This window comes from Chiloscyllium plagiosum, unplaced genomic scaffold (genome assembly GCF_037043375.1).
Source record: "Chiloscyllium plagiosum isolate Xiang-an unplaced genomic scaffold, Cpla_swu_hap1 HiC_scaffold_15, whole genome shotgun sequence".
NCBI classification, from domain to species: domain Eukaryota; kingdom Metazoa; phylum Chordata; class Chondrichthyes; order Orectolobiformes; family Hemiscylliidae; genus Chiloscyllium; species Chiloscyllium plagiosum.
In genome coordinates this window covers 32684851-32702416 of record NW_028270153.1, presented here as the reverse complement: position 1 = coordinate 32702416, position 17566 = coordinate 32684851, and the positions used below count along the sequence as shown (strand labels likewise).

Here is a 17566-nt window from a genome sequence, read left to right as displayed (position 1 = left end):
TGACAGCAGTATGTACCACCTACAACATGCATTGCTATAATTCACCAAAGCTCCTTAGACACCATATTTCAAATGACCTCTACCACTTAGCAGAATAAGGGCAGCAGATACATGGGAACAGCACCAGTTGCAAGTTTCCCTCTTGATTATTACACCAGTTTTTGTTGTCATTGGGTCAAAATCAAAGGCATTTGGGGATGGACCAAAAATGCTAGATTACCTTGCAATGCCCACGTCCTATGAACAAATTAAAAAAGGAAGGCCATGCTTTTACAGCAACCTATTAAATTAAATATTTTGTTTAATACTGTAATTGTTGCAAACTCTAGGGTTACCAATTATGTGATTTTATCCATTTTCTCTAAAAGCTACCAATCAGTAAACTGAATTTCCACATTTTAACAACACAATGGAAAATTGCATTGATCTTTTAGTTTTCTTTTAATTCTTACCGTCACTAGCTCTAAATTTGGTAGTCAGTAGATCCTCCCCTGAGAATTTTGCTTTCTTCATGGCCAAAGTAGCCCTTGGACATCCAGAAAGACTTAAAATAAAGGAAAAATAAGTTACACTAGTGAAGGAGTCATGAAGGTAAGTTTGGAAATAGTTTAATAATTTTGTTCACACATTTAATCATGCACATGTATCAAAAATCAGAATTAAAGTATGATAATGAAGCATAATAAACAGATGTCTCTTGTAAAACACTTCACTGCTTTAGAGAAGAGGTTGGATATACTGATCAGTGAAGTCTACGTATGAATGCTTAATGTTTGTAGGCTACCCTCTGTCTGCAGTAACTTGACGCAGGCTAAACAGATTAACCTGCTGCTGATAGCCAATTTGATACTGGTTTCTGACTACTCAGAGTTTTGTATAATTTACTAGTTACAAGTACATATGCAACTGCTTTTTTCAAAGCTACACAAGTTCCATTTTACTCTGCTTAAAACACCCTGTTAAGCTCTTTATTCTTGAAAACAATTGCTCCTTGAAAGTGCTGATATCTCCCAAGTGTGTGACATTTCCCAGATTACAGATTTCCACCCGTCACAGTAGTAAAATAGCTCTTTCTAAAGCTGCAAACAGCATTTGTGGCACAAATCACCTATCTGTCCTTTAATTTTTCAACTTGTCTGACTGTAACAGAGTTAGGTGAATTATCCTCTCCAAAGCCTCTCCTGTATCATCCATTTTGGTGGGACTGCACTTGCCTGGTTCTACTTTCACCTGTCCATCATCTCCAATGGCTTCTCACACTGGGTGCACATCATACAGCCCATACAGCCTGCTCTGCCATTCAGTATAGTCATAGTTGATTGAAGGATTCAACTTCATTTTGTCATCCTGTTGATTCCTTGAGACAGCAAAAAACTGTTTATCTCAGCCTTTAAGATATTCAACGATGGAGCATCTACAACTTTATAACGGAGAAATTTCTAAAGATTCACAACTCCTTAGGTGAGTACATTTCTCCTCACCTCAGCCCTAAGTGATTGACTCCTTTTTCTGAGAGTGTGATCCCTTATTCTAGATTCCCAATCAGTGGAAACAAACTCTCAGGGTCTACCTTTTCAAGCCACTTGAGAATCTTGAATGTTTCAATGAGATCACTTTTCATTCTTCAAAACTTTGAAGAATGTATGCCAAATGTACTCATTTGGGGTGAATCAAATTGGAAAAAATGGCATCTGTGATATTGGAGGCCACATGAGGAATCTGAGATGGATCATCCGCTTGGAAGTTCTGGATGAATATTTGCATTGATGTGCTGGGTTTCCCCATCATTGAGTTATTTGTATAATTCACCCAACACCATTCACCACTGGATGTGCAAGATGGCTTAGCTTAGATCTGAGCTGTTCGTTGTGGGATTGCTTAGCACTGTCTACTGCATGCTGCATCTGCTGTTTGGCGGGTACTACACCTGCCATGTTCTCCTGCACTCTTCATTGGAACAGAGTTGATTTCCCAGTTTGATGGTAATGGTAGTGTGGGAGATATGCCAGACCTTGAGGTTACAGATTATGTTTGAATATAATTTGTGCTATTGATGGCCCACAGCTCCTCACAGATGCCAAGTTTTGAATTGATCTTTTGGGAGTTGGACCCTTTAGCATAGTGGGAGTGCCACAACATGATGAATGATGTCCTCAATGTGAAGACAGGACTTCCTCTCCATATATTCCTCATTTATGTCTATGTTTTGCTTCTTATACACAAACAATTCTCTATCTAGACTAATGTATTACTCCCAACTCCAGAAAGCTTAACGTGCCAACTACCTTTTGGGGATAACTTTGTTGAATGCTTTTGTAAATTTAGGTATACTACAGCCACTGATCTTTATTTCCCGAACAACTAGGTTCACCCTTGAAACAACATGTACTTTTGTCAAACACAGTTTTCCTTTCCTTTTGACTTTTTGTGATCATATTATTATTTTCTAAATGCATTGGCAGAACATCCTTAATAATAGGTCTCAGTACTTTTCCGATGACTGATGTCAGCCTAACAGGTTAGTAGCTCTATTTTTTCACCCCCTCCTTTTTTGGATAATAGTGCCACATATGCTGACTTGAAAACTGCTGGGATTCCAGAAATTAGGGAATTTTGGAAAATCATAGCCAGAAAATCAAGTGCAACCATTTAATTTAGAATCCTAAAAAGTAGGCTGTTAAGTCAATTCATATTTGTCAGATATTAGTCGCTTAAGTTTTTCCAGTATTTTCTCAGATGACATCAATTTTTTTAATTTCTCCACTCTTTTTAGCTCTTTTAGGTTAATTTCTCTTTCTGATAGGAAACTTACCTCTTTCCCCAAGAAGACAAAAATAATTATTTTAAGGTCTCTGCTACTTCCCCTGTCTCTGCTCCTAAGGGACCAATTTTTACATCAGTTACTTTCTTCCCCTTTATACAAAAATTAAAGGATTGTTGCCCAAAAAAAAATCAAATCGGGCAGATGCGCTTTCCCTTGACACATTACTCTGGGGTATGGGGAATCTACCCTCAGCAGATAATCCAAACCAATCCGTGTAATGGTGATTAGATGCAAACCATTGATCTCTTTGCGCTACTAGTTCATTTCATGACAGATACTTTGTGCATTGAGTATAAAGTCTTTAATTTCATTTTTTTTAATGATTTGCTGCATGGACTTTAGTTACTGATACACTATTACTGTTATTTCTCTGTCTTTACCTGAGTTTACCTACATTGCAACTTGAGTTTACCTACATTGCAACAGTGTCCTGCTGCCTCCACTTTTTCATTGAAATTCTAAATTCCATTTCACCTGAATCCTCCCCTCAAGTTAGTTTAAAGCCCAGCCATATACAATTCACAAGGACAATGTTCCAAGCTCAATTTAAATGGAACTCTTGTAAGCGGAACAACTCTCGCTTCTGAGTACTGGTGCCAATGCCCCTTGACTTAAAACCCTTTCTTCCCAAGACTTGGAGGTGCCAGTGTTGGACTGGGGTGGACTGCTCCTTCATCAGGTGGTTGTGGAACACCTGATGAAGGAGTGGCGCTCTGAAAGCTAGTGCTTCCAAATAAACCTGTTGGACTATAACGTGGTATTGTGTGAATTTTAACTTTCTTCCCACAACAGCCTTAATTTTCATGCTTAATTCTCTGACTTATTGCTGCTATGGCTCAGGAACAATCCAGAGACAATTATTTTTGATGTTCTGCTAATTTTGAATCTATCCCTTAAAACGCAGCAGAACAAATCAATCCTAGTTCTATCTAGCGACACAGTGGCTCAGTGGTTAGCACTGCTGCCTCACAGTGCCAGGGACCTGGGTTCACTTCCCATCTTGGGTGACTGTCTGTGTGGAGTTTGCATATTCTCCCCGTGTTTGTGTGGGTTTCCTCCGGGTGCTCCGGTTTCCTCCCACAGTCCAAAGATATGCAGGTCAGGTGAATTGGCCATGCTAAATTGCCCATAGTGCTAGGTACATTAGTCAGAGGGAAATGGGTCTGAGCGGGTTATTCTTCAGAGGGTCGGTTGGAATGAAGGGCCTGTTTCCACACTGTAGGGAATCTAATTATCTAGGTCATTGATTCCTAAGTGGACCACAATAACTGGATCTTTGTCTTTGTACTTTAAACTCATTTCCAGCTGAACTGAGATGTCCTTAAACTTGGCTTTGGGCAGGCAACACAACCTTTGTGGCTTCTGGTTGTGGCTATAGAGAACAAGGTGGCCATCCACATATACTGAATTATAGTGAACCATATTGCTATCTCATTTCTTTTCATTTCTTTGATTTGACTGACATTTTGCATGAAGGTGTCAAGTGGTGGAATTTTCCCTTCCCTGGCGGTGATGACAAGAGGAAATAATTGGGTGAGTTTGCTCATGAGAAAAATTTGTCTCCCTTCTCATCACCTCTGCAACTAAATGCTGGGCAAGAGGTTAAGGGCAATGTTCTTGACTCACCAGCAACAAGGCTCTTAGGACACCACTATCTTTCCGTGGTTCAGTCCCTTGACTGTGCATGAATCAGTGCAGATCAAGGAACTTCCTAGTGTCTCAGACAGACTGCATACATTGCTAACGAGTTGGGAAGAGAATGTGTTGCTGGAAAAGCATAGTAGGTCTGCAGCATCCGAGGAGCAGGAGAATAGAGGTTTTGGACAAGAGCCCTTCTTTGAGATTCCTGATGAAGGCCTTATGACCGAAACATCGATTCTCCTGCTCGTCAGATGCTGCCTGACTTGCTGTGCCTTTTGAGCAACACACTCTAGACTCTGATTTCAAGCATCTGCAGTCCACACTTTTTCCAACGAGTTGGAAAGGCCAACTCTTTCCAGTCTTGTGTGCAGCTGAAGTAATTGTAGCCCAAGTAAGACATTAATTGACCACTTAAGCATCTTAACTGATGGTGGGGCAGGAAGGTTGTACATGGAACCTCCAGCCTAGGACTTACTTTGATCAAGATCAGGTTGGTGCCAGGTTTCTAGTGCTACAATCCTATTTAATTAAGTTTTGTTTGCTCGACCGCCTCGAGGCCCAAAAGATTAAGGGGGCAGTGTTAATTTCCACTTGTGCATTAGACTATAAGACATAGGAGTGGAGGTAAGGCCATTCAACCCATCGAGTCTACTCCGCCATTTAATCATGGCTGATGGGCATTTCAACTCCACTTACCTGAACTCTCCCCGTAGCCCTTAATTCCTCGCGAGATCAAGAAACAACTTCCCAGCATCCACCCTTTCTAAGCCATGCATTATCTTGTCAGTTTCTATTAGATTTTCCCTCAACCTTCTAAACTCTAATGAATACAATCCCAGGATCCTCAGCCATTCATCATATGTTAGGCCTACCATTCCAGAGATCATCCGTGTGAATCTCCATTGCTACTATATCCTTCCTGAGATGTGGGGCCCAAAATTGGACACAGTATTCTAAATGGGGCTTAACTAGAGCTTTATAAAGTCTCAGAAGCACATCGCTGCTTTTATATTTCAACCTCTTGAGATAAATGACAACATTACGTTTGCTTTCTTAATCATGGACTCAACCTGCCAGCTAGCCTTTAGAGAATCTTTGATTAGCACTCCCAGATCCTTTTACACTTCGGCTTTATAAAATTTCCCACTGTTTCGAAAATAGTCCATGCCTGTATTCTTTTTTCCAAAGTGCAAGTCCTTGCATTTGCTCATGGTGAATTTCATCAGCCATTTCCTGTACCACTCTCCTAAACTGCCTAAGTCTTTCTGCATCCTCCCCACCTCCTCAGTACTATCTGCCTGTCCACCTAACTTTGTATCATTGGCAAACTTCACCAGAATGCCCCCTAGTCCCTTCATCCAGATTGTTAATACATAAAGTGAACAGCTGCGGCCCCATCACTGAACCCTGCGGAACACCACTTGTCACTTGCTGCCATTCCGAAAAAGAACCTTTTATCCCAACTCTGTGCCTTCTGTCAGACAGCCAATCCTCAATCCATGCCAATAGTTCACCTCGAACACCATGGGCCCTCACCTTACTTAGCAGCCTCCCGTGAGGCACCTTATCAAAGGCCTTATGGAAGTCTAGATAGATAACATTAGACAATAGACAATAGGTGCAGGAATAGGCCATTCTGCCCTTCGAGCCTGCATCACCATTCATTATGATCATGGCTGATCATCCTCAATCAGTATCCTGCTCCTGCCTTATCTCCATAACCCTTGATTCCACTTTCCTTGAGAGCTCTATCCAACTCTTTCTTAAATGAATCCAGAGACTGGGCCTCCACTGCCTTCTGGGGCAGAGCATTCCACACACCCACCACTCTGAGTAAAGAAGTTTCTCCTCATCTCTGTCCTAAATGGCCTACTCCTTATTTTTAAGCTGTGTCCTCTGGTTCGGGACTCACCCATCAGCAGAAACATGTTTCCCTGGTCTAACCTACTTGTTACCTTTTCAAAGAATCCTAACAGGTCTGTCAGGCACGACCTTCCCTTACTAAATCCATGCTGACTTGTTCTAATCTGATCCTGCATTTTCAAGAATTTAGAAATCTCATCCTAAATGATGGATTCTAAAGTCTGACCAACAACTGAGGTTAGGCTAATCAGCCTATAATTTTCCATCCTTGGTCTTGATCCTTTCTTGAATAAGTCGGTTACAACAGTGATTTTCCAATAATCTGGGACTTTCCCTGACTCTAGTGACCTTTGAAAGATCACAATCAATGCCTCCGCTATTTCCTTTGCCACCTCCCTCAGAACTCTATAATGTAGCCCATCGGGGCCAGGAGATTTATCAATTTTTTAGACCTTTTAGCATTTCCAGCACTTTCTCTTTTGTAATGACTACCATACTCAATTCTGCCCCCTGACTCTCCTTAATTGTTGGGATATTACTCATGTCTTCCAGTGTGAAGACTGACGCAAAGTACTTATTAAGTTCTTCAGCTATTTCCTTATCTCCCATCACTAGCCTTCCTGCATCAATTTGGAGTGGCCCATGCCTACTTTTGCCTCTTGTTTGTTTCTTACATATTGGAAGAAACTATTACTCTCATTTCTAATATTACTGGCCAGCCGACCTTCATATTTGATCTTCTCCTCCCTTATTTTTCTCGTTGTTATCCTCTGTTTGTTTTTGTAGCCATCACAACCTTCTGATTTCCCAGTGCTCTTGGCCACTTTATTGGGTCTCTCTTTTTCTTTGATACATTTCTTGAGTTCCTTTGTCAGTAATGGTTGTCTAATCCCATCCCAGATAATCTTTCTTTTCTCTGTACTGTGTCCTCAATTACACCCAGAAACTCCTACCATTGTTGCTCTACTATCTTCCCTGCTCGGCTCCTTTTCCAGTTGATTTTTGTCAGTTCCTCTCTCATGCCCCTGTAATTGCTTTTATTTAACTGTAACACCATTACATCTGATTTTGCCTTCTCTCTTTCAAACTGAACTGTACCATATTATGATCGCTGCCTCCGAATGTTTCCTTACTTTAAGATGTTTTATAAAGTCTGGCTCATTACATAGCACTAAGTCCAGAATAGCCTGCTCCCTTGTGGGCTCCATCACAAGCTGTTCCGAAAAGCCATCCTGTAAGCGTTCAATGAATTCCCTTTCTTTGGATCCACCAGCAACATTATTCACCCAGTTCACATTGATGGCACCCAACTCTACTACACCACCCCATCAACACCTTCCACTGTTTAGACTTTGAGAATGTGGTGCTGGAAAAGCACAGCAGGTAAGGCAGCATCCGAGGAGCAGGAGAATCGACATTTCTGGCAAAAGCCCTTCATCAGCATCTGCAGTCCTCACGTTCGCCACTGTTTGGACATTGTCAGTCTGCCAGTGTCTAGTACTGGATAAACAAAATTCCACAACTAATTAATGGGAAGGTGCAGTCCATTGTCTACAAACTTGTTCCCTAGCCATTGACTCCATCCCTCCCACTGAGAGCTGTATGAAGCTGAAGTATTCACAACCTTGGTGTTTGTATCACTAAGACTTCCTATTCCTCCTGCCTTACTATAACCCGTGTTTTAGCTCATTTACTAATGAAACACTCATTCTTGTCTTTGTTACCTCTAGTTTGACCATTCAAATGCAAAGCCTGCTGGCTGCACCCCAGTTTGTAAACTTGAGATCCCCAAAACTCTGTTGCCCATGCTCGAACACACAATAAGTTTCCCTGACACTTTTCTTGCTGACCCATACTAGCTCCTGATTGACTTAACGCTAACTGTGCTTTTCCAATTTTCCTGATTTTATTCACTGTACCATTGGCATACATGCTTTCAGTTGTCAAGGTTTAAGTCTGGAATTCTCCCCTTATTCCTCTCTTCTTCCTTTACCTCTTTTAAGATGCTCTCCAAAACCTACCTCTCTGATCAAGATTTTGGTAATTTGATCTAATATCTCTTTAAATGGCTTACTGTTTGATTTGCTTCTGAACCACCTTGACACTATGTTTAAAAGGGTAAATAAATTAGTTGCTGTTTAGAAAGTGGACAGTGAAAAATTAATTAATTAAGCAGAGTTAATAGCAGCCTTATTTAAATATAAAAGAATATAAACAAAAGAAATTGAGGCAGAAGCAAAGGTTTTTAAATTACCTGAGACTAGAAATATTACTTCATCAGCTGTGGAATGCATAATGTAATCAGTGCCTTTTTCTGTAATTTTATCACAAGAAGTAATGTATTTGATTTACGTGAGCTAACTTTTCCACTGGCCAGTCATATGAATTCAGCAAGTTTTCACTAATATAACCAACAGTAATCCCTTCACTTTTAATTTTCCTTAAGATTATCAACAATTGTATATTTTAAATAATATAGAATTAATACTGTAGTGAAGAAGTTACTCTTGGTATTCAGATAGACTTAGAACTTTTGTTTCACAACCTGTTGTGTGCCAATTTCTTTTTAACAACTGCTAGTTGAGGGAGCACAGCATCCTCTAGAGGGGCTGACAAGAGAATTATGACACTATAGTTCCATCATAAATCTGCAGTATCTTATTCTAAAGTTTAATTCACTCATCTGTTTGTCAGACTCCTCTACCATGTTTTAGTTTACTGATAGCACACTGCTCCAAGTTGTACAAGTAATTATCAATCATTAGAACTTAAATATTGTTGCATTAGCAATGGAAGATTAGTAGCTTTTGTAAGTTTGGCATTCCATGGAGAAGGAGGAGAAAGTGAGGACTGCAGATGCTGGAGATCAGAGCTGAAAATGTGTAGCTGGAAAAACGCAGCAGGTCAGGCAGCATCCAAGGAGCAGGAGAATCGACGTTTCGGACATGAGCCCTTTTTCAGGAATGAGTAAAGTGTGTCCAGCAGGCTAAGATAAAAGGAGGAGGGACTTGGGGGAGGGGTGTTGGAAATGCGATAGGTGGAAGGAGGTGAAGGTGAGGGTGATAGGCCGGAGTGGGGGTGGGGGCGGAGAGGTCAGGAAGAAGATTGCAGGTTAGGAAGGTGGTGCTGAGTTCGAGGGTTGGGACTGAGACAAGGTGGGGGGAGGGGAAATGAGGAAATTGGAGAAATCTGAGTTCATCCCTTGTAGTTGGAGGGTTACTAGACGGAAGATGAGGCGCTCTTCCTCCAGCTGTCGTGTTGCTATGGTCTGGCGATGGAGGAGTCCAAGGACCTGCATATCCTTGGTGGAGTGGAAGGGGGAGTTGAAGTGTTGAGCCACGGGACGGTTGGGTTGGTTGGTCCGGGTGTCCCAGAGGTGTTCTTTGAAACGTTCCGCAAGTAGGCGGCCTGTCTCCCCAATATAGAGGAGGCCACATCGGGTGGAGCGGATGCAGTAAATGATGTTTGTGGAGGTGCAGGTGAATTTGTGGCGGATATGGAAGGATCCCTTGGGGCCTTGGAGGGAAGTAAGGGAGGAGGTGTGGGCACAAGTTTTGCATTTCTTGCGGTTGCAGGGGAAGATGCCAGGAGTGGAGGTTGGGTTGGTGGGGGGTGTGGACCTGACGAGGGAATCACGGAGGGAGTGGTCTTTTCTGAACGCTGATAGGGGAGGGGAGGGAAATATATCCCTGGTGGTGTGGTCCGTTTGGAGGTGGCGGAAATGACGATGGATGATACAATGTATATGGAGGTTGGTGGGGTGGTAGGTTTGGACCAGTGGGGTTTTGTCCTGGTGGCGATTGGAGGGGCGGGGCTCAAGGGCGGAGGAGTGGGAAGCGGAGGAGATGTGGTGGAGAGCATCGTCGATCACGTCTGGGGGGAAATTGCGGTCTTTGAAGAAGGAGGCCATCTGGGTTGTACGGGATTGGAACTGGTCCTCCTGGGAGCAGCTGCGGCGGAGACGAAGGAATTGGGAATATGGGATGGCGTTTTTACAGGGGGCAGGGTGGGAGGAGGTGTAGCCTAGGTAGCTGTGGGAGTCGGTCAGTTTATAATAAATTCCATGGAGAAGTTTGGTATCAACCAACAAATGATGGAAAATAAATCTTGGTCCTAATGTTTGTCACATTTTTTCTGTTAGTCCTTTCACTGTTGAAAGGTTCCTTGGGGACATTGATAGTTTTATTTCAAACTGCTGAATGCCTTCCTTGACAAAATGACAGAAAGATTTTGCATGAGACTGTGAAGCATCAGCAATATTAGATCTTAGGAATTTTAGATTAGGAGCATATTTTGATCATACAAATTTCAATACCGTTCTAGCAGTTTTGTTTAGATTGCTTAATTTCAGGCTAATGGTACATACCTTCGATGTGTAAGAAAACTGCCATTCGCATGCCCTGAGCCATCACACCCTGGGGTTGGACAAGCTGGCCCATCTCCTTTCACAGGTTTCCAAGCAAATGGTGACCCATTGTGGAATCCTTCCTTTTGTCTGCGTGCAGCCAAAGGACAGCCAGATGCACTACGGTGCGATGCATACTTGCCACTTACATGCCCGAGCCCATCACAACCAGGAACAGGGCATCTAAAGAAAAAGAAAGGCCTTATACTGAATAATTGTCCTAAAAACACCAGCAAAGGTAAGCAAAGGTGCCACAGAAAAACAGTGAAAACTTGTTTAGGAGGAAAAAGCAAAGTATTATTAAATTGTAAGCATGAAAGTAATGCAGTCCGTTTGTGCAGAATGTACCATGTATTATTCATTGATCGAATGGGGTTTGGACTACGGATGTGAAGTTTAACTGCAAACTAGGCATGTGTCTTCAGACAGCTGCTCACGTATACTCAATAGGATTAATGTAGCTGTTTGTGACTGACAATAAATAGAAGTTAGCAAATTGCATGTAAACACCAAGCCTTGGGCCAATAATTGTTTAGTTCTTCATTTTAAAACATGGCTTTGCATCCACGAAGTGTGACATTTTGAAACCTGATGTCTGGTGTGTGATGTATGTGCAGGAGATGTAAAGACTTCAAAACTTATGTAATTACCATCTCTACCTTTGAACTGGAATATATTTATTAGTTTGCAATTTCTTTCAAGCTGTTTTTAAGTGTGTGTTCTGCATTTCAGCTGTTTGACTTTAAATGGTACAAAATTAGAGTCTTGCAAATAGAAATTTACCATCACATTATTTTGGGAAAAAAAAAGGAATACACACCTTCACTGCTGGGGGATAATCAAAGAGAGCTGAACACATGATCTTATAAAATCCACCTGATTTTAATTTTGTTCTTTAGATGTTTTGACCAGTATTTTAATACCCATTTCAGGATGGGTGAAATTAGAATTGAATAGAATTTGGCTGCTCATAAAACTTCCATCATATCATGATGACCAGATTCCCACCTCTTATTCACCTTATAGATACTGATGAGATATATAGGAAAATGGCATCACTACTTTTATTGAATTTCCTTTCATTCTACAACTTTAACATAAACTAATTGATAATAATCGTTATAGCTACATGTACATAATACATTACAAGTTACAGTGAACTCAATTAAAATGTTGATTTGACTCTTGAATCCATATTTTTATGATCCTGACTGAAAGTAGTAAAATACATTTGTTTGCTCACATAAACATTGTTTTCTAAGAATATAAATATAGATAAAGTCACCATAGTCCTACCAAACCATAAAGTTACTCTTTCATTAGAGAGAAATGACTGGTTTAACCTGAGGGTCACCAATGCCTCAGGGGTGAGGGGAGAGGTTGAGAAGGAGAATTCTTTTTGATATCACCAAGTGCAAGAATTGAATCCACACTGTGACATCACAAATCACCCATCCAACTGGGCTACCCAGCTCTTTTTAAAATATGTAATAAGCTGTCTGTATGTGTACATAACATTTCTGATAGATAGTGTTGTAAAATGCTTAGGGACGGTTGCTTTGGACATGACTCTGAAAGATCACTACTCAATTGTCATGGTGGGATGATGGACTAAACAAGCAGATAAGGATGATAGCTGTATTGCCTGTCAATTTACGATTGAATTCAGAAGTATCCAGATGATAATGACTGCCAAGGACTGATTTTGGCTTTTTGGCATGCTGGTCAGCCATCCATTGCAATGGCAAAGTGGCCCCCATAATGCTCAGATGTCAACCATATTTACTGATGCAATTTGCTGCATCCACAGGAAAAGCACCAGAGCTGCTGCAAAGAATGTAATTTATGGTGGGGAGACCCAGTCAAAGAGGGTGGTTTGTCCCAGTGCAGTTGTGTCAAAGATTATTTTTGTGGACTTTCATAGTCATACAGCACGGAAACTGACCCTTCGATCCAACCAGTCCACGTTGACCATAATCCCAAACTAAACTAGTCCTACCTGCCTGCGCTTGGCTCATATTCCTCCATAAATTTCTTATTCATGTAGTTATCTAAATGTTTTTTAAATGTTGTAACTGTACCCACATCCACAATTTATATTTGTCTTTGAGAAGCCTCTTCTTTACTATCACCCATAAAATTTATTGAAATTTCACTGTACCACTTTTGACCAGAACTGAAAGAAAATGGTAGTCCCATTTATGAATCAGATGGATGCAGAGGCTGACTATTCTCAAAACGGTGCCATCCACATTAACAACAGAGAGGTAAGTTACCAGACCCATTTTTCACCCCATTGCTATCCCATTAACATCAGGTGAAAGGAGTCAAATTCAACACTTTTTTTTACAATAAAGATAGTGTTTTTACTTGTATTGATGCTTGGTACTTCGAAATGTGGAATTAACGTTTGTCATTTTAGTTTTCTAGTTTGGTGTACAGCGGTCAATTCCCTAGTAAAATAATATCTTTCAAAAATTATTATGGTAGAAGATTCAATGAATATTTTGTAGCTCATTGAACATCTGCAACCAAGTGCAATTGATAGGAATTCTCCATGGTTCTTAATTTACCTGGGGGTATGGTCAGCTTTGTGGCCATGACTATTCTGGAGCACTGCCTTTAAAATTATCACAAAAGATTGTGGAAACTTGAGTGAGTGCAATTTGTGCTTAAAATTTCACCAATTTTGGTATGAATTATATGTTGGTGCCAAGGTATTGGCACAAAAAGCCAGAGCAATTGTGTAAACTTCTGTTTGAGATATCTGTTGTTGTGTTTAATAAAATATTACGGACACAGTTAATGATTGATATGTAAGTATTATACACTACATCTAGATTAGATTTCCTACAGTAAGGAAACTGGCTCTTCGGCCCAACAAGTCCGCACTGGCCCTCCGAAGAGCAACCCACCCAGACCTATTCCCCTACACTTACCCCTGACTAATTTACCTAACACTATGGGCAATTTAGCACGGCCAATTCACCTAACCTGCACATCTTTGAATTGTGGGAGAAAACCGGAGCACTCGGAGGAAACCCACGCAAACACGGGGAGAATATGCAAACTCCGCACAGACAGTCACCCAAGATGGGAAGCGAACCCAGGTCCCTGGCACTGTGAGGCAGCAGTGCTAACCACTGAGCCACCGTGCCACCCCATACATCTGCATATATACGGGTACAGCTCATAGTGTGGTAAAGTTCAGCTTTTTCCTTAAAATATGGATGCTACATGAACTGATAATAAATTGCCAGGGCTAGTAATTGAGAGTTCTGCTTTTATTATTAGATATTTAGGAATTTTTACTGGTGTTCAAGAGACTTGATTCTGAGGCTGTTCATTTTTACTGTGAAATTAGTAAAATAGTGAATTGGTTTCTTCTACATTTATAAATGAGTGGCCTATAATTTCTAAACATTGCTGTAAATGTAATTTTACTTTCTTCCCTTTTTTGAAGGTGACAATGTATACCATTGTGGTATACAAGATGACCCCGGTCCGAGATACCCTCTGTACTCAAGGAATGGCTTACCTCATGTAAATGCTAACCCCTAACATTTGGCCAAAAGGATTATTAATCTTTCATGTACCTTATGCATAGGTTGACCCCAAATTATCGGAAAAACATCAAAACTCTTAATCTGTTTGCCACGGAATTCAATTTCACCTGGTAGAATTATTGAATAGTACACACCACTAAAACTACTGTTTGGCTTCTTGCCTCTGCTCATTTATTGCAACTTTTGGATGCAACATTGGCAATAATAGTCTCTCCCCCAGCAGCTCTGTGCATAATGGAATAGTGGATTTCAATCTCTCCAAAACATTAGTTACGTAAAAATTTATCCTCCGCTTTTAGACTACAGATTTAGCCATAAAAACCTGACTTTTGCAAGGGCATCATACATGGTAGGTACCTGGGAGTAAAGCATCCTATTCCTTTCCTTAGCAATAGCACTGCAATCCAGGTGGAATCAACAGAATCAGTGCAGGAGATTGAGGAATTTTAAAAGTATTCCCCAAACCACTAAGCTCCAAGTATACCGCGAAGGTTTATGCCAATTCACCTGGCTCAGGCCTTATGCACAAAACTGCCCTTACCCCAGATTCAGTTTGGAAGGTTCTGGTTTGGGAAGATCTTTTAAATCTTTATTATAGGCTTAGGTGCACAACACTAGTCAGCACGTCTTAAAAGCTTTTTTCATATCACAAATGATCTCACTTACTAAGAAATCAATAGTGTACATAAATGAAACTATCAAATTGTCTCAGCATAGTTTTTGTGAGTCAACTCCAATGATTTATAAATTAAGGTATCTAAAGGTGGATTATGAGACACTCAAATTAAACATGCTTAATTTTTGAACCATATAAATAAAACAGAGTAAACCTAACTATATTAAATATTAATTATTAATAAATCAGGGAATTTTTTAAATGGGAAAAAATGGTAATAACTATGTTCTATTACCTTGGCCAATTACACTAGTTCATTGAAAATGATTTTGGCAGAACTTGAACTGTATCTTAAATGCTGCAATTTCATGCAGTTTTGGCACACAAACCTGAAACATTGCCTCAAGTGTTCATCAACAGGTTTATTGACAGAGTCAAAAGTAATGGCTTTGACTCTGTCAATGTTTAGCTATAATAAGATGTATGTCATCAGGACTTGTTGAATATACAATCTAACAACACAGAGGTGGTGCAGGGGTTAGGAGAGGAGGTGGAAAGATAAGAGTTGGGTATTGCCAATATATTTATAGATGTTGGTTCTTTAGATATAGCGACCCAAGGGAAACATGGATGAGAGAAAGATGGAGACTGGATAACTAGACAGGCTAGATAGCCTTGCATCATTCTATTTACTCTAAACTTATTTACAGTCGGTGGTTTTGTCAAATTCTTTGTTCGCTACCTTTGAGGCTTCGAGTTTTGTTTAGAACATTCCTTTCAGGCATTTGTTTTTTGTTTGGAAAGTTTCCCCAAAGTTTGCTACATGGATTTACCAATGGGGACTACAGTACTCACTTTATTATTACATATGTTGGAGAATGAAGAGATGGTGGAAATTAAGGAACCTGGCATGCCAAGTTCCAAAGCAAAATTGTAGAAGATCCATATCCCTTCACAAATATCTATCCACCAACAATTGGATTAAGAACGTTTTATTTGAAAATTATCATGGACATATGGATATCTTCTGGGAAATATGTGACCACTTTGTTGCATGAGGCAGAAAAATCTGAGAATTTCCTTAAGAACCAAGTCTGTATTTACTCTGGTTCAGAAACTCACAATAGCGTTTAATTTCCTGAGAACGGACATATAAATTTATACAGAAAGTAGAATGGCAGAATGGATGACTTTAAAATGTGGGTTAAATTAGCTGCCCAAGTCCACTTGCAACACTTTCCAACACTACTTGACTTGAAGACTACGCTTGCTTTATCATATATAGCAGATATAACAGAAATGAGTGGAAAACCTAGCATCATGTTAATGACGATTAGAAAAGCTAAACTTGTTATATTTAGCATCTGGTGTAAATTGTTCCTTTAGCATGCACAGAGATAATTGATTAATTAAACAGCAGTCCCTTGATATAAAATGCACTGAGAAACTGGGAAAGAGGCTGTTAAACATTGCTTATCCATATGTTTGTCCCTTTCTTCCAGTACATGGTAATCTATCTTGAGGTAACTGTGTCAAATATTATAGAGCTGCTGTGTTTCTTACTTAAATACATTATTCAGTTTTATTAACGCAGGATAATATTTCTTTTTTTTCTGTTAGCAAAAATATATGAATAAAAAGGCTGTGCTTTCAGTTAAAATTAAACACAACCATTGTTTAATGCGATTGCTTTATTGAAAAAAAAGTAAATTGAGCTAAAAGTGATGAAATTGGTTTTGGGCAGTAGCATCAAATGAAGAAAATCAAACCGACAGCTCATTTTAGATCCTCCTTAGGTCCCTCATTTGCTAATGGTCATTATACTTTTCTGCCAAAGACTAATTTTACCCCAAATGTGGCTGTTTTATTGCCAGTTTCAGCTTCATTATGACAAAGCATTCCAATGTATCAAATTAAAAATTATAGCAAGTCTCATGATTTTGCCAACGATGAAACTCAGAGGTGCCACTGTTGCAGTAATAGAAGTGAATAAGAAATGCCCAGATGCTGGTGAGACATTTGAATTCCTGAAAATGGCAACAGAATAAAACTCAGAAACCAGAAGTTTCTGGTAATAGTTCAGTTTGAGGCTCAGCTACATCTGATTGCAATACTCTTACATGTTGCCTTGTGCCTGGCATAACAGTGCTACTCACAAGTAGGAAAGGTATAATTTTGAAAAATGCATTGCTCTGCAAAATAAACTCATACATTAAGATTGCAAATATATTGTAAAAAAATGTTTGTTGCTTTAAAATAATGCATAATGTAATTATAAGCACAGCACCTAGTAATTGTTTGTCAGAATGGTTTTTTGAGTTAATATATTTGAATGGCATGAGGTCAAAATGGAATACTACTTTGCAAACTCACATGACATAAACAAAATATTCTAGATAATAATACATCAACTGCATTTGAAGTTTTATACAGACATTCCATAAAGCTTTAGAATATAATTTTCTAAGAAATGTTTAGTGATGTAATTTAGTTACCCTAACAGTATAATTCTAAATGGTATATTAATAATGACATTCATCAATCAGGAGTGTAGGAGTAAGTTCAGGGATGGAGCCTTGAATCAGTTATTAACCACTTTCATTAATTTGGGAAATGTTGGTATGAAGGTCACATTAATGCTACTCCTATTG

The 17566-nt window shown here is 39.8% G+C and overlaps 1 protein-coding gene across 11 annotated transcripts in view; it reads right to left on the bottom strand.

Annotated features, from left to right (window-relative positions):
* The window catches only part of LOC122560152 (myelin transcription factor 1), a 79491-nt gene that overhangs the window by 18612 nt on the left and 43313 nt on the right, over window positions 1-17566 (bottom strand). For all 11 annotated transcript variants that reach the window (XM_043710467.2, XM_043710468.2, XM_043710464.2 and 8 more), the window contains 2 exons: window positions 10695-10916; window positions 453-544 (listed from right to left, as the gene is read on the bottom strand). In XM_043710467.2, coding sequence (XP_043566402.1) covers window positions 453-544; window positions 10695-10916 — 314 coding nt within the window. The remainder of the gene's footprint in view (window positions 1-452; window positions 545-10694; window positions 10917-17566) is intronic.